The sequence below is a fragment of the Rhododendron vialii genome, chromosome 7a (assembly GCF_030253575.1).
Source record: "Rhododendron vialii isolate Sample 1 chromosome 7a, ASM3025357v1".
Classification (NCBI taxonomy): Eukaryota; Viridiplantae; Streptophyta; class Magnoliopsida; order Ericales; family Ericaceae; genus Rhododendron; species Rhododendron vialii.
The window spans coordinates 8,228,889-8,255,230 of NC_080563.1; the positions used below are offsets into that span (position 1 = coordinate 8,228,889).

Genomic DNA, 26,342 nt, shown 5'->3' on the forward strand with positions numbered 1-26,342 from the left:
TGTGGAACATTACTCCCTTGTGGTTTGTGTCACTGTTACATTGTGATGATAGTGGCTGCGACGATGGTGGCTCAGGTGGCCATTGACAAGAGGTGGGTAGGGTTAGGCTGCCAATTAGGATTGAAGTGTCAAGACCACGGTAGACAAAGAAAAAAAGACGACCATAGGGAAAAAAATGTGGGTTTTGCATGGTCTGATTCAATTCTCTTTTTCCACAAAAATAAAAAATAAAAAATTCCGCATTGAGGTAAAAAAAAAAACTTGGACAGGAATGATAACTGTGCTTTTTGTCCTTTTTTTTTGTTGGAAGCATAAGAAACTTCATTGATAGCAAGAAAAGTACAATTGTGTTATCACCATAAGATAGAGAGCACAGGTGACGAGCGAAGACCTACAAAGGCCTAAGGAATAGAGCACAGTGCACTGATTCGCAAAATACAAGAGACGCAAAAACTATGCTATCGCCAGTAAATATGACGGCATCGACGACAAACAAAGGCCAAAAAAAGGCCTACAGAACAGAACATAATGCGAACATGTGTGTGCAACAAGATCAAAAAACGACAGAAGAAATATACAACCGAAACAGAATAAACTAAAATTAAGCTACGTGCATCCAAAACAAAAGAGCCGCAACCGTTGTGCTTTTTGTCCTTGTGATGTGCTAGTTTAGAAATGGCAGGAAGCCAATCTGCACCAACAATATTTAAAAATAAATAAAAAATTCTGCAGTAACTAATTTGCAGTGAGTTCAAACCACGTACTATTTTGGTATATTGTTTTCATATGGCGAATGAAAAATCTAATAAACTTTGCAAAAGAGATTGGTGGTGTTTACAACGGCTACAACGATGGGAATATGAGCAACATAAATCACTTCTACCACGGCAAAGGTAAATGCGAGCGGATACAACAAAAAAAAATTGGGAAAATGGAAAGAAACCACAATATTTCCAGGAAGAAAATAAATGAACTACATCCTAACAAGGTGATTTTTTCCCACAATTTCAAAGTCCGGTATCTCTTGCATGCTCCCGTAATTTCTTTAACTTCTGCGAATTCCATGTTACTACACTAAGCAGCGGATTTGGGTATCTTGAACTGTTTCTTGAGGAATTGAGAAGCCTCTGAGTCGCTCCTATGACATAGTATCCTCAATAGGGTATTGGTATCAGCACCCAGTTTGCTTCTGCCACTCTGCATTCCTACCCCACTGGCGGATTTTATGTCCTCGATCAATTCCCTCGTCTGCAACCAAATAGAGATGAATAATCGACATCATCACCTTGCATTGACGCATAATGGTGAAAATGATTTAACTACATTAACCGAATGAAGATGCGGAATCTTGTAGTTTTAATCATTAATAGTTGGTAAACATGTTCCTTATAATCTCTAGCCTAGGCTTGTGGACACTTGAGTCAGCAACATTAATGAAAACAAGGATAATTTATTTTCACCAAACAAAAGTAGGGCATATCTGCAACTTAGAAATCCTCTAAACAGGGGCAATCTAAATTTACCAATTCAATTTTTTTTTTCCTGTATTTTTCCCAAGATAGTTCACAAGACTAACCTCATAACCATGCAACTTGACCACCTGCCGAACACGTGCTACTTGATTTTCCACTACTCCACGAGGAAGCCCATCTCCTCCAGAAATAAAGAACTCCTGGGAAACGCAATCAAAGTTGCATAAAACATATCACAAACAAATCGTAGTGATTCTGCACTCACCTTTTTATTACTGCACTCTTTTTTTTTTTGTCCTTACGCATGTGAATTTACCAACATTACCCTTTCCTTTGGTAATTTGTTCACACATGAAAGGGCAAATCCACATCAACGAAAACAAGAAAATGAAATTCACATGAATAAGCCAAGGAGTGGATAGAATAAAAAGGGAGTGCGAACACCAAGTACCATATAAATGAAGAATAGATACAATAATCTTAAGACACAAAGTGAGCAGATTTTAATAGCCAATATTCATTAGACGTGTGAGGTTCCCCATGTCTACAAGTAACTTGATGAAATCAGGTACCTAACAAATTACAAATAGTCAACGGAAATAGAGATACTTCTGTTACCTTTAGTACTTCTACATCTTCTTCCAAAAGTTTAGCATCGCCTGGGGAGAAAACACGTGATGGGCCTCCGTCAAGTATAACTCGGAGTAAGCCATCCTGGAAAAGGTTAAGTCAACACTAACTTGAGAAATCTTTATGTATATGCAAAAACTCTTGTATGAAGGTATAAGGCACAGACCAATGATGCTTGAAGGAGACCAGTCACCACGCGATCCCTTAGTGCCTCGACAATTATATCACATAGTTGATTCAGTGCCTGCAGAGGTTGACAAAGAAGTCAAACCAAACTTCATTATTAACAAAAGCAAGTCAACTACAATGTCTTTTTTTGATAATTCCATTATCCATGAATGCTATTCCATCAAACATAGGAAAAGGTTATTCAAGAAAATCAGAATTAAATTGAGAACCAACATTGCACATAACAGTTCGATAATAATAGTCACAGACACCTTCATTGATGGGTAAAACAATCATCCACATAGTCTAAGGTAAAACAAGGAGTAAGGTTTCATGGTTTCTTCCTTCCCTTTTTTCCTTTTCTATTAGAACAGACACTCATGGCTTATTTGACTTGCCATATTCAGTAACCACCAGAGCATATGATCAAACACTACACTAGATCAGTGGTAATTCGCTAAGCACAGACACTTCTTCAAAGGAGCTATGGCCAGTTGGCCCAATTTGACTACGAGACTCGTATGTGTCACATGCAATTTCTTGAAATTAGGCCAAGACTTCTTTAATGTGTCATTTTTTACTGTAGAATTTTATAGCATTGGTAATTTCCACAACACTTCATGGAAGCTTCGGCAAAATTTGCTGAACCCTCCTGGACAATGCCTAGGAATCACTTTAGTATCAAATGTATTGAATCCTTGGGGCGCAACTTATGCATCTGAAATGTGTCTTGAAACATTTCTGCACCACATATATCGTGTACCTAATTATATCGCTCCAATTTCATCAGATGTCCCCGAAGGGATGTCTACATAATTTAATACCATTGGCAACATCTAACATATGGGTTAAAATATATTATGAAGGATTTTAGGTTTTCAAAAATGTTGGAGATGGCCCAGTGGTAAAGGTGCCCCATGTGGCCTAAAGGCACGGGTTCGATTCCCGGTTCGCCCTTTTTTGGTATAAAAACTGTAGAAACAAATCAAGCAGTAGAGGATGAACTGCATAATATAGTTATTTTCGACCATTGTGATTCTTAAGTACAAATGTAAGAATTACCGTTTTGGTGATATAAGAACACGCATAGGAGCTACATAGACATTAATGTGCTGTGGTGTGGTGTGGTGTAGTGTAGTGTAGTGTCATTGTGTAGTATTGTAAGCCGCTACCAGCCATAAGAATGCATGTGGCAGCAAGTTTTGAACAGTCCACCATGATTGAACAGTATAAGTTGTAAATATACTATGCAGGTTAATAGCTTGTTTATGTCATGGAAGAAACAAGTAGAGAGCTATTAGCCATAGAGAATCTTTGACCTCAAGTGTGGAACTAACGCATGCAATGAGATATTCGTTTGCCGTCCTCACCAAATAAGTTACCAGCCAGAAACCAGTAGTATTTAAAAGTAAAATAAAATGGGGAATCCTTCATGGAACATGGCTTTCCATTGAAATCATACCATATCAAGAGGTTCAATCAGCCCTTCCATCCTGGACTGGGGAACACTGGGTTTATACAGGTTGTCAATGAACGGCTCCCTCAGATCCCAGAAAACAATCTTTGTTCCTGCATATGAAAACCAAATATCAATTAGTGGTCAATTCACCTTGATCCGACATGTTCAGGCACAACAATGCTCACCTGTGAACTCACAGAGACGGTCAATAGCTACATTAAAGTCTTTCCTACTTCCATCAAATGTGTCCTTTTGCATGGAACTTCTCGAATTCTCATCAATGGATCTTTCTACAGATGCAAGCGAAAAATGGATTAATCAAAAAACTGAAACACTTTGTTGACTCCACAAAAAAAAAAAAATAGAGAATATATAATGAAAGGAGAACTATCATGAAATAGTAGATCCAGGCCATATTTCGTTGTGAAGAGAACCATCAATCCCCAACATCAGAGTTAGGCATCTGGAAGCCCAAAGAACAGCTGAAAGGAATCATGAACCATGATAGTCCGAGGATGTACCATCTGAGACCCAGATTACGGCAGTCAAGGAGATGTGCTGACAAGAAACATGAACATTTGAAGTTTGACCAAGGGTAGAGCTTTCTTAGTAAACACAGCCCCTAACAGCTGACTGGAGAGGATTAGGATTGACACGTATACAATTGAATAACTTCCATCATAAAAACAGACATTCTTGTGTATGGGGAACAAAAAAAAGAAAAAGTCAGGTAAAACACTTAAATATTGTTAATCAAATCCATCTGCACTTCTAGTAAACAGCGTCAATTAATCTCAGTTTTCATATGCAGCAATCATAAGATTCCCAATGTTTATAGAAGACATAACAAACTGCTAGCCGCTAGGTTAAGGTTTTGGTACTAAGAGCTTGCAAAGAAAGGGTTTACAGGAATTTGAGTTGGGCTAAGCTAAGGAAAAAAGCACAATATGAATTCTTGCAACTGTCTCCGTTAGGATCAGACCCAAAAACCCTATATCCTGATCAGACCCATCTATTAGGTCACCGCTTGTCCATTATATGTTCCTCAAACAAGTTAAATGTGTTGGAAATTGCAAAATGATCTGTGAAAAAGCAGCTTTCCTTTTCTCCTTTAACAGAGAGGGAACGTCACATTTTAATGGCAAGTAATCTGTCATGATGACTAGTGATTAGAGTACAGCTTGCAACTAATTTCACAAAAAGCAACACTAAGGTAAACATTGCACGATCATATACGTACTGACTAACTTTTCTTGTGTTCTTTTTCTTGTCCACCGATCCCAAATGCTATCTTCCAACTTATTCAGTTGACTAATGCCATACTGTCAATAGCAAAAAAGGCCTGTGTTAGATACATATTCACATCATCTACTATTTCCAGACAACTGAGGCAGGTAATAGAAATTAAAGATAACACAGTTAAAGAGTCTTCAGCAAACAGTTTATGATTAACATAATTATAGAAGACAACATTGAAGTAACATAGTAGGTCCTCTCCCAATAGCTTGGGTTAAAAGTATCAAAAAACATATCTAATCTCGCGACCTAGTTTCATGGTGATACCAGGGCAGGTCTTCCCTAGGGAATGTTCTCAGAAGGCAATTACTGCAGCAACAAAAATCATCAAAAGAACCATGATAAGTACTTTTTGGGTCTAGAGTTAGCAATAACTGGGAATGGGACTTGCAAGCTGCTTCTATTCATACATGCACTAAAGGACAATCTTCCCAGCCCTTCTTTAAACTACATTATGATATCCCCCCGATTGCAGACCAATTCTAATAGTTTTCTTCCATCTAGTGTACAGAGATAACCATCCAGAACGATTGCCGGCCTCCGAAATTGTACAAACTTCTTTGCTTTACACTGAGCTGAACTGACTTGGTTCTCAGTTTCCGAAAACTAATCAATATGCCGTCCAATGGGAGCTTTCTTACATTGTCAGAAACCATGTTCATCAGTTTACTTACTACAGCTTATTTGATTGGCCAAGCGTTGGGACAACAGACAAAGGAGTATATGTGTGAACTTTCAATTATTTTGTATAATTCAGACGCAGAATGAAAAGGATACCTATAAATATGCTTAATGTAAACAGACAACTAGAAACGGCAAGATTCAAGGACATGATGACTTACAACTTACAGTAAGAGTAATACAATGTACATACAGTCACATTTAAAGTGTAACAAAGTCTAGGTAATAAAAAATTGATTCTACGACTGGCATAGAATAGGGCATATCTAAAGTCATGCCAACTAGCAAAAGAAAATTACAGTTCTGCAGAAAAAACAACGAACTAGAGTCAAGAGGAAAATGGAGTGAAAAAAAGTTGAACTCGAAAGGAATGAACATACATGAAGTGTATTCAACTGGACACAAAGGGTCGGCGTCGTCAGAACAGTAATTTCAGTAGACGTTCTCACATCAGGGAGCCTGGGATCATGTAATTCCCTCTTTACAAAGGCTTTAATTCCAAGTTCCTTTTTGTGTCGCGTAAGGATAGGTACTGGTGGGATTAAATCCTCTTTGCTAGCTGTGTAGTAAATCAACAAGCTTCAGTTGGGGAATAAGTATAGAGCATTTATGAAGATATAGAGTACTAGACTTCGGCTTTTGAAAGATAAGTCAACAGAAGAGATCATATAGTTGACACAGTTTCATGGAAACAGGCAATCCAAAGTCTAGTATCTATATAACAAGAAGAACAGGAAAAGCCTATAAAGCCAGGGTATACCTATTTTGTCAACAACATGTTTTGCATAAACTTGAAATGCATTGTCAATACCACGAAAGAGGCTATTCATTTCCCCCAACCTCATTGGGACCTTCAGAGCGAAAAATTGATCAACCGTCTGCAAAAACGAAAAATTAAGAAAACGACATAAATAATTAGCAAGTCAATCTCTACCCATAAAAGCTAAGCATGGTGAGCACATATGCAATATGATTTTACAATTATTTGTTACAAGACTGATGCAACATCTCTTAGGGTAATTTAACCCAGGGTTGGGAGAGAAAAGGGGGCCGGGTGGGAGATTGTTAATGAGTTCCAAAATTAAATCTTTTAAGTGTAACAGCGTCTTCCAGAGAAAGGATAGGTAAAGAGCTCATCACCAAACGAGATAACTATCTTCGTGGAGAAGTCAACTAGCACACTCTGTTACATGGAATAGGGTAAAACCGTAAAAATATCAGGAGTGGTGCATGTTCAACCATCACACCTCTCTAAACTCTAACTCTTACAGTACCATGGAGATTTTCAATAGCGTCCAAAAGTACGGTATGTCCTGGATATTCATAACTTAAACTTAAAGTATTGCATGTAGTACGGTAATAAAGCGGAATAGACAACCTTAAAGAGATGGATATGAAATTAATCAAAATAAGGGCCCATTTTTAAGTTAAATATATATTACCGGATGTTGGAGATTGACCGTCGATGTCAGCTGCATATTACGTATTACTATAAGAATTTTTGAATTGAATTTTTTTCTCAATCCAGTGGCTTCTACAAATTTCTCTTGCTTTGTAGCCTTTGTTTTTTTCTGGTTGTCGGTTTGGGGTTATACATTTGAGAGCTTCCACCCCCCCCCCCCCCCCAACTGAGAGTGCAGTTCTTTCATCATGTGAGTGAGACTCTAACTAGGTTCTTGCTATGAATTGAGGAATCAAGATTTTAAAGCAGATTCATCCACACTCGCTGAGTGAATCTGGAGGCATTTCAGATTGCAGGCTAAAGAAAAAGGGTTGACTGGCGTTACTGAGAGAGAGACACAGGTCTTGTTATAGAAAACAAGACAAGTTCTATTAGATTTCATTACATCCTCACAATACCCTCACGGAATGACAGGAAGAGACTTTGGGCCTACTGTCTACAGATTCAATTACTTCCCTGGCAAATTCCTAACATAAGGTCAGGAAACTTCGGGACAACAGTTCGAGGGTTGCATTTATGGAATGAGGTACAATGTAACCTTGGACCACCAGATTTCCAAACTTATTCCTTCTCTTGTCCCTGTCATAATGATGAAGAGAAACCTTAACCAGTATGCCATTTCCAAACCAACAACAGCATCCCTCTCGTCCCACCTCCCCAACCATCCACTCAAATTAAATAACAGTGCAACAAGGGATTCTGTGATATTAGAGAGCCAGACATTAGAGATCTCATGTTAGAAGTAGGAATCCACTAATACACTTTGACCGTCATTGAGCTTATTAATTTAGTATTTCATTCTTCTTAATTTCTTAAATACTGGATGAAAGACATAGACCATATGCATTAGATGCTATCTTCTCTTTATGACAAAACCTGAAGATATAAGAAGCAAAGTATGCCACCAAATGTAGATTCTGATGGCATTCGTACCTCTTCCACAATCCTATAAACTTCAACAATTGAACTTCCATGTCGCTGCTGAGGTGATACTGGGTCCCAATGCTGTATAATACAACATGCATCAATCCATATACAGCATAAAAGTAACTTAAATGAAGTAAAATGAGAAGCGAGAAGCTAAACAGACAGCCTGAGAAACAAAATATGATAATCCTGTATAGGCATTGTTTAAGACATGTTAACAAATAGGACTTCTTAAAGACTATGACAATAGAACGACAAGAGAACAGTAAATAACACCATGTTTTTTCAGAATAGAAAATCACAAAGACTGTCCATAACGAAATTAATAGAATGGAAGTCAATGAACTATAGATTGGATAGGGGCAAATAACTACCACTCAAATACCTCAGACTCATCTACAAGCCTACAGTTTTTCTGGCTAGAGAAGGAGGGGAGAACGCTTCTGGTCCTTCGCTCAAAAAATGTCTAACACAATAGGAAAGCCATCCTACACTCTATCATCGCAACTCCGTCATTTTCCTCCATACAAAGATAGTTTCAAATGGCCTTATGTTCCAACTACAAACTGGAGAATGTGCCAGTGAACTTGTAAAGTCTAATAGCAATAAAGTCCACATATATATGCAACAGTCGCACATGCAAACCATACTATACACAGCGTAGTATGGTACATACCATATAACCTGTATCTAAAACAAGGCCTGAATTCATGGTGGATAAAACTGAAAATTACTAAAGAAAATGGTAAATCTTTATGATACATGGAATTCAAAGAAGAAAGAAGCATGCTTAAGCAATAGTGGAAGTTGAGGCAGTAGAAATACCCAGGCATGATAATGGCGAGTGGCAAACAACAAAATAGAGGGCAATGTTCATTAATTTAAGCATGCTTTCCCAATACTACATAATAAGCAATCAGGAAAGTATTGGGGGAATCATAGTAGAAAAAGGTGATGTGAAGACAGAAAATGCAGAAACAGTATTGGAGCCATTGAGACAGATAGGCACGCACTGGAAGAGGATACAATAGACAAGAGAGTACAATAGCAAAGTCACTATAACACAACCATTTCTCTGCAAATTCTATAAAGTGGACAAACCAGAAGTTTCTAAGATGACTAAAATAAACATCACCAATTACCTCCTGTTGAATAGCTCGCTCAACCCAACCTAGAATTCTTCCGAGCTGGGCATTGACCCAGCGCAACACTAGCGTTCCAGAGACGGTTTCAATCTAAGTAGAACAGGAAAAATGTGAAGAGACATCTAAGATGAAGTTAAAAAAAATTTTACAAAAATATCACAACCCAAAGATGACAGGACATCATAATAGAAAGCGAGAACCAAAAAGTAAAAAAGTACATAGCCAGTCACCTATGGACAGGCAAACAACAAAAGCTTTACAAAAACACACCCCATATAAAGATAAGCAGTCAACAAAAGAGTAGCATTGAATTTCTTTTTGAAACGAAAACAGATGAAGAGCATTAACCATAGCATGCTTTCTGAAATTTCCTTTGTACTACATGACCAGAAAGGATATACGTAGTAATGGGAAAATAAGGAGAAACAAGCAATAATGAAAGATTCAGCACTCGATTAACATTTATGCTGTTGTTTATTTAGTTACATGTCAGGAGATCTTGATTCATTGGCTCATGGTTGGCCTTACATTGATTAATCTGTAGGGCTTGATTCTGAATGCTTATAATAAAGCCACTTATCACATACACAGTTGACATGACTTGGTGCGGCATGACAAGATAAACTTAATGAAGCAAAGAGTTCCAAGCGAAAAAGTTGAAAACAAGTTTTCGTTAACCACAACCACCATAGCTGAGATCAGTATCAGAATAACCTGTTATTCAAATTTCCATATTCAGCAAGTAGAGCATTTGCAATATCTATGCACCCATAACGGGAAATGTCAGCAAGAAATACATTCTCGGAGAGCACATGCAGTTTTTTCCTACACTGTTTCACTGAGATATGCTATCTACAGAAACCAAAGAAAGATCCTAAGACCCCTTTATGAATCACCCGACTCACACACGGCACTCTTTCTCCTTCTCCTTCCATCCAATCATTCTTCTCTTTCGAGCTTATACTAGCATACCAAAAACTCAAACTACTTCCCTTTACCGCTTAACGCTGACAGGAAGAGAAAAACCAAAAAAAAAAAATGATGTGACCACCATTTGGCAGTTTGCAAGAAACATGTGGCCTGAGTTTCAGGTCTGCATTTGGATTTGGTAAACTCTTACCCAGGGAAATTGTGCATACCGATTCTCTGGACTTTCAATGAAGGAAGCATGGTAATGTGCACATAAATTGATTTGGGTCTCTAGGCCTGCCCTCTCTGCTGCCATTTGGCTTTGATTTGGGGGCATGGTTCCGCAGCAAAACAGGTATAGAGGGGCCACTGTTTTAGTGGTATTCTAAGAGCAGCCACTTTGTGCATATTGCCAAAGGTTAGGTCTGTCTCCAATCCTCCCCCGCCCATACCCCCAATGATTGGGGACTAAATGGGTTTTTTTTGTTGTTGTTGAAACTCTTACCCAGGGAATTAATAGATCTGATCAACAGGAAGGTCTCCAGATTCCCGAACATGTCATTATGACACCACTTTAGCAGGTGCCCCCTTTCATCATGTACAACAAGTGAAAAGCGTGCAACTAAAAACAAAACTCAAGCATTGAACAGAAGTCAAATGAACTATACTTTCCATCACATCCCTCTGACCTCATTATGAGAACTTAAAGAGTCCTATGAGGTAAACCTATAGGAATCCGTTCAATAACAAAAATACTGCATAATGACAAGTTGCATGTCATTATGTCCCTTGCCTCCTAGAATTAATCCCGGTAGACTTGATATCTTTATAACTTTATCCCACATGCCCGCTCCAAACACAGACTAAATGCATCTCCATTATGCAGAAGAAGGTTTACATTCCTTTGTCGATAGAAGGTATATAAAGAGCATATGTCAAGTCACTCACCTTGTATAGAGTCAGTTTCCTGAAGTGGGCCTCTGCAGTTGTCTCTTCATAGACAGACATGATGAGTGTCATTACATGCTGCTCAAGGCTATCAGCAGCCGGAAATACCGATACAACATCCTCGGTAAGATGTTCAGCACCATTGATGAAAGGTTTCTGAACAAATGAAGTTTAATTCAGCTGCCACACTTCCTTAAAAGCATTTCAAACACACAGTTTGCAAAACTGGAGTAATGTAAGTTGACAGCCCAACCAACTCAGTACAGGCTTACCAACTTGTTCCCATAAAGTCTGTGAAGAAGAGATGCTGAAACAACAATAGCTTGTGGATGCCTCTGAGATAAGATTGGCATGAACATGGTTGCCTCTTTCTGTAAAAGTTTCTTGCTCTGTTCAGCAAGTAATGCAAGAGGATGTTCATTTGTTGCATCAGCTACTGTCTCAACCTCATGTAACGCCTGTAAAATAGAAGTCCAGATCAATCATATAATTACATTGACGGACAAACCAAATCCAAACAATATTGACACATCGAGACACTTATAATCTATTGACTACCAAAACCAGCCTCAAACAAACAACGATATAGTAATGTACTCTATTTTCTGCGTATAGAAAAAATTGAAAGAATAATGTTATATGCTTCGCCCTTGTCCAATATAGTAAGCGGATATCAAACTTCCATGATATATAACATTTCGAATTAAAAGAGAAAACTAAATCTAGCTGCTTTGTTCAGCCTGATATCTTCCTTTTCCTCAGGGGACAATCTGGCAGTTGAGTAACATCGATGCTGGTCTCTCATACTAACAGACCGAAAATTCCTGTCCCTTACCAAGTTTTCTATTTTAATCCTTGACTACTTACTAAGGTTGTGGAAATTTTAGATCCAGATTCCGGCCCCCAAAAGCTTAAGCTATTAGGTGGAGAGATCCCTCGTGTATATTGGGTGAACACTGATTCCAACACCAAGAAATGTGGGACAAATATTTTCTAACACCCTGCTCTCCTTCACGTGCGGCCACCTTTTTTTAGGTCTGGCACATGTGGCCATTTTTAGTGACTTAAGGCTCGGTTTGGTTTGGTTTGGCTTATGTGTAGCTATTTTTTGATCTATCATCATGCAGCCTTTTTGGAGGGTATGTCATCAAGGGGTGTGGGCTGCTTCTTTTTTTGTTTAAAAAGGGTGGATATTGTGGAATGGACCCCACTTTGATACCATGTAGAAACTTTGAATCCAACCAAAAAGCTAAAGCTATTACGTGGAGAGGTCCCTCACGAATATTAGCAGATCGCCCATTTCACACCCAAGCAATGTGGGAGGTCTAGCACGTGTGGCCATATTTAGGGACTTAAGGCTTGGTTTGGTTTGGCTTATGTGTAGTTATTTTTTTTATCTATCAGCATGCAGACTTTTTGGAGGGTATGTCATCAGGGGGTGTGGGCTGCCTTTTTTGTTTTGTTTAACAAGGGTGGATTCCGTGGAATGGAACCCACTTTGATACCGTGTAGAAACTTTGGATCCAACCAAAAAGCTAAAGCTATTGCGTGGAGAGGTCCTCTGGTCCCTCACGAATATTAGCAGATCGCCCATTTCTATCCCAAGCAATGTGGGACATTTTTCTCTAACAATAAAAAAAGTGGCACTCGCAACAATTCTCTTCCACCATGACTCACTTAAATGTACTTATTTGATTTCCTTTCCTCGGGATTTCTTTCTAAAGCTTAAGCTTCAAACTAATGATGTGAGTCGCCCACATAACGAGAGGAGCAACAAATGGGAAAGGCAAGAAGACTAAGTGCCAACGAGGGGTGAACAGAAACATAATTCTATTGTAGAGAATGAAATGTAATCCAATATGTACTTTTACATACCTAACAACAGAAAGTATCATACTCTTCTCTGTGCATAACCACGGAAAGTATGAGTATCCTTTTCTATTTACACGTATCTTTCAAACTATTTTGAGCTTTTTAAGTATTGTTTAAAGCTGGTGTGCATCTTGTGCTTCAAATATTTTCACTTGATAGTTATACAATTCTATCATTTAGGGCAAACGGATGTATGTGCACTTGAGAATGAGACCCATAACCTAAGGAATCTACGCGACTACATGTAGTACACAGGTGACAAACCATCAAAGCACTTGATCTACTCCTTTCTCAACAGGAATGAAATAAGAAATTCCAGCAATACATCACACCAAACCATCAAACCACCATTAATTCTTCCCTTCCTCTTCTTTGCTCCTGATTGTTTTTTCTTTTGACTGATTTGATGTGGAGTAGCTTGAATAGGCATTGTAGGAGTCTTTTTTGTGTGTTTGGCAAAGAAGTTGTACACCAAGAATAGACAACAAATCCCGAGTGAAACAACAATCATAGGTTTACCTAGGCCTAATGAGACATTAAGACCCAAAGCTGATAACACTTCTAAAACTCCACAAGTGTCAAATCCACCGAAGATGTGCAGACCAAATAAGTCCAATATAAGGCAGTCCACATAAGCACCAAATCCAACATACTTACGGGTTAAAAAGCCTATCATAATAATCAATGCTATAGTGATGGCTCTTCTTTTTTTTTTGAATGATAGGTCCTTGAGTAGTGTTTCTAGAGGTGAAACTCCTACAATGGTACACAAATAAAGCCAAATGTAGTAGAAAGAGAAGCCCTAGAGAGACTTGAATATTGTGATAGCCTGATAGGCTTTTTAGCCAGTAATAACTATGTTGAATCCACGGTTGGATTTGTTGCTTGTTTGGACTGCTTATAGTGGACTTGTACAGTTTGCACATCTTGGGTGGATTTGACACTTGTGGAGTTTTAGAAGTGTTATCAGCTTTGGGTCTTAATGCCTCATTAGGCCGAGGTAATCCTATGATTGTTGTTTCACTCAAGTGTACAACTTCTTTGACAAACACACAAAAAAGACTCCTACATTGCCTATTCAAGCTACTTCACATCAAATCTGTCAAAAGAAAAGGCACTCAGGAGGAGCAAAGATGAGGAAAAGTAAAAGTGAATAATCAGTGGTGGTTTGATGGTTTGGTGTGATGTATTGCTGGAATTTCTTTTTTCATTCCTGTTCAGAATTACTCTCCTCTAAGGGCGAATTTTTCCCATATCTCTCGCGAAACAGATGGCCAATGATGGAGGCCCATCACGCCGCTCATTCAAATCGTTCAATGTGTGAAAGAGGTTCTCTATGGGTGGTCAGAGTTCCCTTTCCCGCAAACCAGAAGGTTTAGGTTTAAAGAAAAAGGTAGTGAATATGGATGAGCTAAAAAACTTCGGTCGGAATGGGAAGAGTGCTCAATCCCCCATTGGCAATAATGAAAGATTAAATGAAGAGGAGAGGTTATGGATGAGCTCATAAGCTACCTGAACAACAACCCGGTGACCATCTCTGAGCTCCAGCTAGGATTCAAACCGTTTCAAGTCCAACAAATGGCCCACAAATAGGTATTTGATCATATCACTGCATTACTTAAACTGTTCAAAAATGGAGAAGTTCAAGCTTATCCTCCCGTCGCGTGGAAGGATAATTTAGTGTTTGAACCCATGATTAATCAATACGTACTTGGTGAAAAAATGTTTACCCGCACCTATAAAACATCCTAAACACTTTGATTACTCTACCAAACAACATGGTATAAAAGCTAGGCTTCCGGAAGCTTTTGGATGGTTGGTTCCCCCTTTGTTTGTCATTGATGGTTGATCGTTGCCATACGTGTTGAGTCATGTTTGTTAAAGCATCCAACTCATAACCAATTGGCAATGAGCAATGAGTGGAGAGGTCGCTCAGGCTCCTATACTAATATACTAGCATTGGAGGTGATTATTAACCAATGTGAGACAAGCTCCAACAGTTTTACAAAAACATACTAACATTATATGGAATAACGTCAACAAGGGTTTACGCCAAGTGACATCAATAGTTCTTCCCCCTATAGTTGCACTTCAACTTGATTTTACATGTACCTAATTTATGATAAACAAAAAAACAAGTCAAATGCAACACGATGCTTTTGACAGAGCTCAATCAAGAAAAAGGATTCATGTAGCTGACCCCAATTGATTGGGACTTAAGGCTCAGTTTGGTTTGGTTTAAAAAACAGCAAAATATGCTAACATATAGAGACAGGCATGAACCATACTACAACCATTGATGAGCTTCACTTACCCTTGTGAATGCAGTCTTAAGGGACAGTGATATATATGTTTCTATCTGATCTTTGTCCGTGACAGATTGCAGCGCCTGCAGGAAAAAAATAAGAGAAGAAGAAGCAAATCTATGATATGATTGCTATAATTCCCATGCAGAAAATAAAAGAAGTCAGCATGCTAACAATAACCCAAAGGACAGTCTTAAATCAATTTCTTAGTGTTCTTATCTTGAGAATCAGGACCAAGGTGTAGTATAAAATATAGTTTACAATGTCAAACCTATAACTAACTAGTGCATTTGGACAAAACATAGTAAATCTTTTAAGTAAATGGTAGTTCATGCATACCATTTCCGGTTCTTCAAGAAGCAGTCTCCGAGAAAGCATCGAAACAGCTACAATACCCTCCATCAATGCTGAATCCTACAAGTTGCAGGAGAGTAATAGGAGAGAAATGATTGTTAGTGGCAACAGTGGCAAAATGGAATCAGAAAAAAAGTCACACTAAAAGGCTGAGCAGTCACAGCAACAAATACGATTATGCTTTGTTTATATATGCACAGCACCTTAAAAAGTTCTAAATGGATCCACAAATGCATAAAGGTAGACAATGCTTCAACTTCCAGGCTTCAAAGCAATATCCAACTCAGTCAATCCGCATTAACATACAACACACAGAAGATGGGGCGGCTTTTGAACATGACCAGGAAAACAAACACAATGTATCCGTGCTTGCTTAGACTGTGCTGGGGAAAATATTAGGACTCAATATTGACTCCCTACGGGCCAGGTGTTTACCCTGGAGGTTGCAAGAACAGTTATTTGAAGTTGAATCTCAGGGACCCCATTTCTGACTATAGTCAGGTCAACCATTGACTTCTGCTTTCCAGTCACCCTTCCACCGACTTAACTTTCAGATGCTCTAAATACATAGATCCAACAGTCTTTCCAAATGAGACAGACGTTATGTGAATTCAAACATGGTATACGTGGAGTGCAGAATGTGCCCCAAGCATGCACAGCCAAAAAGAACAAAACGATTTATTGCAGCATCAGTTCAACATGCATACAAAACAGTTCACATTCTGTAGTCCATGCAAATCCAGATTACGATGAAGCACAGGAATAATATTGATTCATGTACAATCTAGCATATAGGTGATACACCCATAACCTAACTCAGAACATAATTATTGTACTACTCTTGACACTATATCCAACCTCAGAAAAGTGCAGATGGTAGTCCCCCAGCTGCTTATCAGCCCATTTCTTAATAGGTGACAAGAAGGACTGCAGGAAAGTAAACTCTCGAACCCCCTCTTCCCTTTCAACTCTAGAAAGCAAGCTTTTCAAATGCAACCTCTCTTGCTGGCCCCTTTGTTCCTTCATCGGTATTTTGTTCAACTGTTCAATGGCATGCTGCAACATTCCTTGCTCACTTGTGATGACAAACTGTTATCAGACATTGATGAAAACCTCAGCTTGACAAGCATCTTAAAACTCTTAGGTATATAGCATATGAAAGATATCAAGGATGCATCGTGAAGGAGAGTTAAAAAACTTTTTGTACCAGTCACACATGCATAAATAGTCCAACATTCTAGTTCTGATCTGCATTACTATGTGGTCTATTCCTCGAAATTGAACAAAGATTTAACACCACCTTGTTACTTAACACTCAAGCTGAAATTGATAAGAATACCTGACGAAATAGCACCCATGCATAGCAGGTGGAGTGGATGGTCTCGGTGATTCCCAGAATACGCCATGTTGACTTTAGAAGCTCAAGAATTTCTTCCACTTCCTGGGCATAAGATGAGCTGTAGTTATATGATTAAGGAAATATTCAAATTTAATGGATCCAGAGCTTGGTTTTCTCTTCATTAGTATTTTACCCAAATTTAAACCCAATCCTTATGTTCAAAGCTAAACAGTTGAAATTTTCACATGAGCTTAATATCGTAATGAGTCAAGATGGTGTAAAATTGAGCTAACATTTCACCCAATTCCTCACCTCCGTAAGTTTTCCCTCATCTAAAACATCAAACACACTGAGAAGCAGTTTCTCGTATAGTCTGACATTAAGGTGATAACCATCTGCCCAATGGCTTACTTCACCAGTCAAGTCACCTCGAGCTGGCCTCTCTGCAAGTGGAATCACAATCTCTCGAAGCGATCTCAAGCATTCTGTTCGCTGGAGTTCACCCATTGATGAAGGGAGGAACTGACACGGAAAGGGAAAAAATGGAAACAAACTGAGCAAAGCCAGGATAAGAAAAGATAATGGACTAACACAGAGCCTGGGAAGTATAGAAAAACAATATATGTGACCCTTATAACTGTGCATAGGAGGGCATTTTCAAAGAAAGCAACGCAAATAATTGCAGACAACAACCAAATATATTTCTCTTACGTTTAATCAATACAGCATATTAATCAAACTTCCAATGATGTAGCGAAAAAAGCACTATTTTAATCAGCAACAAAGAATGTTTATTAAGAACAGAAAAAGTACAAGATTATCATAGGACAAGAAAACCACCAAAGAGGAAAATATTAAAAAAGCCGAAGGTAATAACTATACATCACACATGCTCTCCAATCTCTGGAAACCAAGAAAATGGAATCCCCTCACAAGTGATTGTTACAAGGAAAAAAAAAATCGTCAACATCATCATTGTCAGAAATCTTTGCAGCTTGCTCCAACCAAACCACCCCTTGGTGGGAACAAGAATGCAATCCCACAAAATTCTTCCAATGCCACCAAAAATGCCTACTTATTACTATCAAGCCCTAAAATCAATCAAGGGAATTCAGGAGTGGGAGGAAAGGACCGGAATAATGAAAGAACCACAAAATTCTTTTAAAAGTTGACATACTGGGAGCAGTGAAATTTATAAAGCTCACAAATTATGATTTTGAATGCAAGGGCTGTCAAAACAGTAAAGAAAACACCACTATCTTCCAAGAATATACATAATAAAGAATTATTTCAAATATGAGAGCAAATCGCTATAATAAGATAATAAGAAAATGGAACAAAGTAAAGCAAGATGATGAAGAGGAAATCCTTGCATGTACAATCTGACAGGAAAAAGAGATTTTAGCCTTCCAATTATCTTTCACTGCCAGCACAAAAACAAAACAATAATTGGGGAATCACGTCGAAAAGGCCAAACATGTGGACACAAATAACTGGAGCATTACAATTGAGCTACTATGGAGCTGAGAACATAAAGATGAGTGCATTTGAAGAACAATAACAAAATGATTAAGAATCCTAGTCAAATATAACCCAATGCAGGACCTCATACAAACAAAATTGCTAAGCAAAACGAGAGAAGTACAAAACTAGTATATTAATGCATAATAGTAATAATCTATCACCATCTGGACAATGAAATGCTCACCTCACATTCCTCTATCTTTGCCAAAAGAATCCTTAGTTCACTAGCCTTGCGACCTGATTCACCAAATCCCACAGCCGGATGATTTATAAGCCCCTCCTCCAGCATATTCAACTGAACAGGCACAAAATCCAAATATGTGAAGGGGGGAGTAAGTACATAAAATGACATAACGCCCCATCCAAAAAAGAGAAGTCAAAAAGGTAAGAGCAGAAAGAAAGAGAGTGAGAGTTCACTTGTCTTTTTTGCCACCGTATGTAAGCCTTCTTGTCAGGAAACTCCGTTCGGGAAATGCAACACAACAATTCGAGAGGGATCAAAAGAGTATCCATTCTTTTTCCCACTCTTCCCACCATTGCATTAAGCATCCCTTGTCTCGATCTGATGTCCATTGCTTCAGAAATCTAAGTTTTTTTAAACAAATGCCAAAATAATAAATTGATATCAGCGTGAATAATCAGGCATATTCAGAGACCCTGGTGTTGGAACCATAGATCCACAAAAATATCACTATGCTTTGCTTTTACAATAATGTTACAGAGTTACTACTCAAAAGAAACAGAAAGTTTTACACATTCATATTCCCAAAAGAACATGAAGAATTAGGCAGAAATGCATTTACGGCATCTAGGGCTGCTAAACAAACCAAGCTACTCGAGTCTGAGCTCACGTTCATATGATAAAAGCTTGTTCAAGATTGGTTTGTTACATAATCAAACCAAGCTTGAACAATTTTTTTTTGAAGCTCGTTCAGATTTCAAGCCAAGCTTGAACAAGCTACTACTCGGCTCGTTCGGTTGATTATGTATAAAAAAATTCAAGCTACTCAAGAATGGCTCGTGTTTGACTTGATTAAAGCTCGTTAAGTTATCAAACCAAGCTAGATCAGTGACCTGCTTGGCTCGTTTATCACCCCTAACGGCATCCATTTTTGAAGCACGATCAGCCACCACATGCACAAGCAAAATGAACACTTGAGGACTCAAGATACATAGAAATATTTACTCCCTCCGCCGCATGAAGTTAGGCCACTATGAAACCACGTGCAATTTTTAAGCTTAAAAATAAGGTACTTATTGAAATAATTCTTTGTGCAATATGGATCTTGTTTGATAGATCTTGACGAGATCTTTTGAACGGTGCCCAAAAAAAAAATCGAAAATTTCTTTTAGTAAATATGTTATTTTTCAGTTCGAAAATTGCACATAATTTCGTAGGGGACCAACTTTATGGACGGAGGGAGGAATTCCTAAGAAGAAGTGGAGAGTACATTTACCCTAAGTCAGAAGACTCAACTGAGCGGTGCCCGAAACAAATTCAAGATCAAAAACACTGGCGTCAGAAAATGTATCAAGAGTCAAAGAACCTCAACCACTTATCAAGCCTCTGTTAAGGGGAATTCCAAGCCTATCTGCTTTTGACCTTTGTATTTAGTAACTCTAATCATGTTACAATCGTTGCGTTTAAGCACATTTCTTTCAACAGCTCAGCTCAGCTCCTGTTCGTCTTTCAATCAGAGAGACTGATCTCGGGTTCCAAATGAGGGTAATTCCTAATTGTCTTCGTATTTTTTCTGCTTTGGGCTGAGGATGTGATGCTTAGGAGAATTATATTGCTGCAGAAAATCAATCCAGCGCAACTCATATAGAACAGGATAAAGCTAATTTGGCAAATATCTTGAATGCTTAGAAAAATGAATGATTTAAAGCAGAAAGTTCTAGAAATTCTGGAGCTTACAATGGGTCAGGAATGAAAGGTCAAAAATCAGATAGTGCTTATGCAGCACATCCCTTGTTTGACCAATACCTTCATCTCTACTAAAATAATGCAAACCTAAAAGCTGATGGCTTCCCTTTCAGACTTGCCATAAGTAAATTGGTTCCAAAATGGTTTTGTATCCCAACTAAATTGTTTACCTACTTTTTTTAAACATAACTAACTCAATTCCAAGAAACTTGCCCCAAGGTGAATAGAGCGGCAGCTAAAGCATTAACCAAATATAAAGGCGAAATTCGGAAAGATATTCACTTACTAATAAGCTTAGCTACCAGGAAAAAGATCCATAGCAGAATATTTTGAAATGGACCGTAGTCTCCGCACCGAAGAGACCGTACATAACATGACAATAAAAACATCTCTGTGAATTTTTAGCAGCTTTACTTTCTTATTAGTATTTGGCAGTTAATGGATCCTCTTGTTCATACTTCATCCACTAAATTTCTTCATCCTAAGTTGCAGTTGCATGCCCAATTCCAATAATAAAAAGAGGTATGCTGAATCAATTTAGGCATTTCTACATATTATGAGGGAAGTGGAAAAATAATTTTAAAGAAACTGCTCAAGAGAAGAATTTATATGGATACCTCCATCTGGACTCTCATTGTCTCCAACAAGCCAACTAATCCAGTTGAATGCTGGGACTGGTTCACAGCATGTTCACTTTTACCACGTCCAAGCTTCCTCATAAATCTGGACCTTTTTTCTTTCTTTTTTTCTTTTGTTGGTACGATCAGGCCCCTGTTTATACATCAACCACAATACATAGTAAATTGTGGCACAAAGGAGGATGCAAGAATGACTCTAAGGTGTTGAGAAAATGGCATAAAGGAGAAACTAAAACATGTAGCATACTAGAAGGGATACAATTAGAACTTCAAACTGTCATCAAACTAACAGTGAAATAACAGATTAGGGGTACCATACCCTGAAGCCCCTGCAGCAGCCAATAGGATCTCGTACGCAGTTTCACGAAGATCATCATCGCTAATACCTGGAAAACTAAAGATAGAATTTAATGACTACAACCAGCTCGCTGCTCACATACACAATATCACCTTCAATATGATCGTTACTCTAGTACCAATGATGCGGTTAAACACTTAAACTCACGTTGGTTCAACAGAAATAAGTTCTTTGAAGTGTAAAGTTATGAATATTATTCCTACAGCATCCAGCAAGAATCTTATACTTTGTTAGTGTCCTTCCTAATCCTCATCTTCATTCCAGCCACATGTAACAGGTACCAAATCTACTGTTACTTGTTAGAACAACCATACACTTTGTTTGGTTCAAGGATTTGTCAAGGGAACTCAAATGGAAAGGACAAACGAAGTAAAAGGAAAAATGAAGCGAGAGAAACTAAATTCCTTACCCTTGTTAGGATGGCCGAGGACAGTGACAAGAAAATAGATAGGCATTTCTATATAAATTTGTTTTTGTTTATTTAAAGTTTATCTTTAACAATAGAGACGAATGCACATTAGTACTGTAATTACCCTCAGAAACCAGAATATTGTGTTCCTATTTCTTACACAACCAAAAAGATGAAACTCATACTCATTTTCTCCAGTGGACAATGTTATGCAACAAGTGTCAATATTTTCAATAATGGTTTAGCATATATTTCAAGAGAATATAATCACTTATGTAGTCTCCATGGACTCCATTCAAAAGGAGAATTCCAAAAAGCATCATTCACCTATCTTATAGGTCATAGAACGAAAGCCTATTGGAGGGATCCAACCTACTCACAAATTTACTTGATGATAACCTTTCCCAGTTGACATTCTCTAATAAGTACTACTTAGAATGCCCTTCTTGCAAACATCATTTTGACTAGTGACCGCAATCTTAGCCCAGAGTCATGAAGCTCCTATACTTTTGGCACATGTAGATTCTTCCCCATGTATTCTCTTGAATAAATGGATGCCCATGTTCTTGAGACTTAAGAGAGAGTAATACTTCCAATTCAAATTACCCATTGCACCAGGGGTCCAGGCTAACCCAAAGATCTACAGGCACTGCAATCACTAACTGAGCCTTGGGCAATGGTTAGCAAACTGATCTCGCCCATTATAATAACATGTTCTGTAATAGAATCTGATATGGTCCAACTCAAGGACTTCGTTCCCTACATTGGGACTGGTTGGATTCTAATGCTTATAGAATCCAACCATATTATTATAATGGGCAAGTGCAAAAGCTACAAGTGCAAGGAACGCGTTCTAACCCATATTATTAGATAAACAGTCCACTTGTATGATGTGAAGTTCAACCAGAAAAGACCGCAAAGGGAAATATCAGAATTCATTTGATAACTGAATCATCAAAGTACCATGTTTTGAAAAACTCTGTTGAATCTCTTACTATTGTGCCATACTTATTTCTCTATAAAGTGATGCAACCTCTTTACCTATTGGTAGTATCACAGCCAAGTGTCATTTTTTAGTTATTTCTTTGTTACGTTTAGCTAGGCTATTCTGGGTGGCATTATAATATAAATAAATTAGTGGTAAGGAGATAATGGAGCACTTAACACTTTGGCCTTAATATTTCCATCTTCTTTCTCTCACTCTCCTTCTCTTGAAACGCTGAACTCCAATTTTACATCTTAACTGCCACCATTACAGACAAACAGATGCAGCCTATCTACAGAAAGTAGAACAAACTCACTGCAGCCTTTTGATTAAACAGACCACAGCATGAGAGTAGAACATCACTGGTTTGTTGAATGTAATATTATTTATGAGCATTTTACCAGTTGCAAATGAAGATAACCCTGGTGCAAGATCTGAGGCATCATTTGGTATTCGTCTTGAAGTCCTACGGCTCTCGACTTCCTCTAAGTCATCATCATCCTCAAAATCCTCGATGTCATCTACAGAAAGTTCTTGCACTTGCGTGGAGTTAAGAGACTCTTCCACATGCGTGGACTCAGGAGACTCTTCTTCATGTGTAGAGATAAGAGACACTGATTTTGACAGACTTGGCAGAATGGGTGAGGGTGTAAACATGGGGACAGGTGGCGGTGCCCGTTTTGGTGGCAAACCCGAGAGATCAGGAGTTGTGACCAGAAAAAACTCATCTGTTGAACCCATATTATTCTGGGGAAAAAAGGAAAATCATAAAAAAAATTAAGTTGCAGTATCCAAAGTAGAATTGATAAAATTCCAAATATAGAATAGAACGCTTAAACTCTTTAAAATTATGTACTTTTATAGAAAATAATTTAAAACACCACACTCTAGCAGCTAGCACATTCAAACGTAAAGCTACTAATAGTTTATATCACTGAAATTAGGAGACATTCAAATCTCAAAATATTTTAGTAGCTTAAAAGTTCCAGAAATACATAACAAAACAATGAATGTGACGGGCAAGAAAACTGCAAGTTCTCTCTTACCATGTGCGGGAACAAAGTGTTGTCATGATAATCTCTAATAGCTTCTGACAGTTCAAGCATCCCACCTGCATTAGAAAAAACTCAAACAGAATTCTTCCCTCTGAAATTATAGCAACTCAATGAAAGCACCAGACATAACAAATTATGAATTACACTACCTTTCTTAGCACAACTGAGTACGTAATCAACACTCACTTGATCTAGATCCACATCATCCAAAGAAACCGCACCAGGGGGCATCACAACTTTCTTAATAAAACTACCAGAAAGTATATAATCCAAAAGTATGCGCCTGTCCCGCCGGAATCTTTGCAGAAGCTCAACTGCATTTTCCCTAAAATTTTATTTTAACCAAAAAAGAAAGGTCAGCAAGGCTTGAACCCATTTTTTCTGGTATTGAAATTCTTCGTGGCTGGCTTTTGAACGGCACTTACTCTTCCATAGTAACTATACTAACTAAAAGCTTCAGAAGTACATCACCAAATCAATGCAAACTGCTTTACCACCTAAATACAAGTGAAAACACCAAAATTAATATGCAACACAAAAAACTCTCCAAAAAAGACAAGTAAACCATCAAGCTAAGCCCATTCATGGAAACATCATCAAGCCAGAGCCGTGAAATGAACCGAACTACTCAAGCTCCACTCATCCTGCGCTCTTTAAATGCTTGTTTCATATAGGCTTGTTACATAAATTATAAATACCTACAAAACAAGTATACATTTTTTAACTGTTAAACTATCAAGTGACTGAACAACCTACTGATTGGCTAGTGACTAACAAACTAAGCCGAAACACATTTTTAAAGCTCGTTAAATTTTCAAACCAAATTTGAATAATTCACTCCTTGTCTTAATGAGCTTTTACTGTTTGAAACAATCTACTAGTACTTGGTTACTGACTAACAAGCTAACCTCAAACACATTTTTTACCCCAAGTCTAATACAAAACTCTCGAGCACAACTCCGGACATAACTGCGTCCTGAGCCGTTCAATGCATGCGAACCCACGTGCATCGAACGGCTCCAGATGCAGTTATGTCCGGAGTTGTGGTCGAGAGTTGTCTACGTAACATTCCTCCATTTTTAAGCTAGCTACATTTTCAAATCAAAATGATGAGGTTCGTATACAGACCTACATCAAGCTCAATCAAAATAATTTACTCTTCCAATACCAAATCAACACGTGTCCTTTTTCTCCCTCAATTTTCTCAGTTGCAAAACAGAATGCTAAGTCAAATTCAAAGCCAGACCTGATAAACCACGGGATCTCGAGAATGCAACATTAAATCTGTCAGGAAAAAAAAAAAGTTTAACGAGATTGTTAATACTTAATAGTCGCCAATTTGGACAAATCAAGGCTGAATCAAACTTCAAATTGATGCCATAAAAATTGAGAGATCGAATTACTTCAAAATGCGAACGAGTGAATGCAGCTGGAGAGAGAAACGGTTTGGGCAAATGTGAACAAATCAGCTTCGAACGTGAAGTTCTACGAGATTAGCAAGAAATGAAGTGAAATGAGGTGGGATTTGGAATGGAAGTGAATTGAATCCGCCACTATTAGTACCTTCGAACAAAGCTTCGCGGTTGTGTTCTTCTCTCTCTGGGTAGAGATGGTGTCGGGAGTTGAACTTGGGGAACCGGAGAGAGAGAGAGAGAGAGAGAGAGAGAGAGGTGAGATTTGAGTCTGGAAGATTAGGAAAAATTAACACCAAACCTTTAAGGAATTACCTGTCAAATAAAAGCGGCTGAGAGGTCTTTTCTTAATGATTTATCCCTGGATTGGATAAATATCTCGGAAACCCCTCATCTATTAATCTTTATCACTAAACTCCTCTCATCTAAAAAAACCTTTCATCAGAACCCTCCATCTATTCACGGTTATCACTTAAACCCCTTCGGTTAGGAATCTGTTTGTGACTTATGTAAGTGCCATAATCAATCCGCGCTCTTTTGTCACTCTTGTTTGGACAAAATTAACATTTTCCAAGAGACGGTGGGTAGTATAGAAGGTGTTTACTAATTTTTTATTTAGCTTTTTTCATTTAAGTTTTTTAGATTAGTTACTCGTAACGATGTGAAGAATCGAAAAGTACAAAATATGAGCTTGAAAATATTCAAATAAGACAACTCAAAAGCAATATTTACAGTTATAAGTTGTATTCGTCTTTAAGAAGAAGGGTGCCGATGGAAAGTTTTTAAGATGAACGACGTTTAATGCTAAAAGATTGATAGATTATACCCACACGGAAGAGTCGACTATGGCCTACAAGTACACCATTTTGTATACACCAAATACATACCGCCTTGTATAAGACTCATCTCGGGATCCTACATAAATGACTGAGTCGCTTAATATTTTTATAAGGATCTCTATAAAAAAAAAAACTGACCAAACTATTACTCAATTTTCTGTCAAAAAATTGATTAAACAACTTTACCCTCACGTGAGGGTCCTGCACAGCAAAAGACAACTTTTTGG

At 38.1% G+C, this 26,342-nt stretch overlaps 1 protein-coding gene and 1 non-coding gene across 10 annotated transcripts; one reads left to right on the plus strand and one right to left on the minus strand.

Moving 5' to 3' along the window:
* Nucleotides 1–746: 746 nt before the first annotated feature.
* LOC131334787 (protein unc-13 homolog) lies at nucleotides 747–25,600 on the minus strand. 9 transcript variants are annotated; one of them, XM_058370027.1, is made up of 30 exons: nucleotides 25,428–25,547; nucleotides 25,268–25,349; nucleotides 25,111–25,148; nucleotides 24,490–24,562; nucleotides 24,290–24,361; nucleotides 24,014–24,189; nucleotides 23,856–23,920; nucleotides 23,211–23,556; nucleotides 21,377–21,443; nucleotides 21,037–21,190; nucleotides 18,910–19,077; nucleotides 18,677–18,787; nucleotides 17,281–17,490; nucleotides 16,969–17,070; nucleotides 16,488–16,718; nucleotides 15,615–15,689; nucleotides 15,284–15,358; nucleotides 11,370–11,555; nucleotides 11,098–11,253; nucleotides 9,238–9,330; nucleotides 8,102–8,173; nucleotides 6,467–6,584; nucleotides 6,087–6,265; nucleotides 4,970–5,051; nucleotides 3,915–4,019; nucleotides 3,733–3,839; nucleotides 2,269–2,346; nucleotides 2,091–2,186; nucleotides 1,577–1,672; nucleotides 747–1,248 (listed from the first exon to the last, which is right to left on the minus strand). In XM_058370027.1, the coding sequence occupies exons 5-30, from the start codon at nucleotides 24,295–24,297 to the stop codon at nucleotides 1,075–1,077; spliced, it is 3,330 nt and encodes a 1,109-aa protein (XP_058226010.1). In that variant the 5' UTR covers nucleotides 24,298–24,361; nucleotides 24,490–24,562; nucleotides 25,111–25,148; nucleotides 25,268–25,349; nucleotides 25,428–25,547; the 3' UTR covers nucleotides 747–1,074. The 9 variants fall into 9 exon arrangements, 8 of the variants coding, with proteins under 8 accessions (XP_058226010.1, XP_058226011.1, XP_058226013.1 ...); XM_058370028.1 differs by lacking the exon at nucleotides 24,490–24,562 and having other exon boundaries at nucleotides 25,428–25,600; XM_058370030.1 differs by lacking the exon at nucleotides 24,490–24,562 and having other exon boundaries at nucleotides 24,993–25,148; nucleotides 25,428–25,596.
* LOC131335018 (small nucleolar RNA snoR100) lies at nucleotides 10,396–10,503 on the plus strand. The gene has a single exon (XR_009202411.1). It is a non-coding gene; the product is annotated as a small nucleolar RNA snoR100 (small nucleolar RNA).
* Nucleotides 25,601–26,342: the final 742 nt, after the last annotated feature.

Coding starts and splice junctions, on each gene's coding strand:
- LOC131334787 (XM_058370028.1), bottom strand. Junction 11,556..15,283: donor TTAAGACTGCATTCACAAGG/GTAAGTGAAGCT, acceptor TCTATTTTACAG/GCGTTACATGAGGTTGAGAC. Junction 4,020..4,969: donor AACACAAGAAAAGTTAGTCA/GTACGTATATGA, acceptor TTGCATCTGTAG/AAAGATCCATTGATGAGAAT.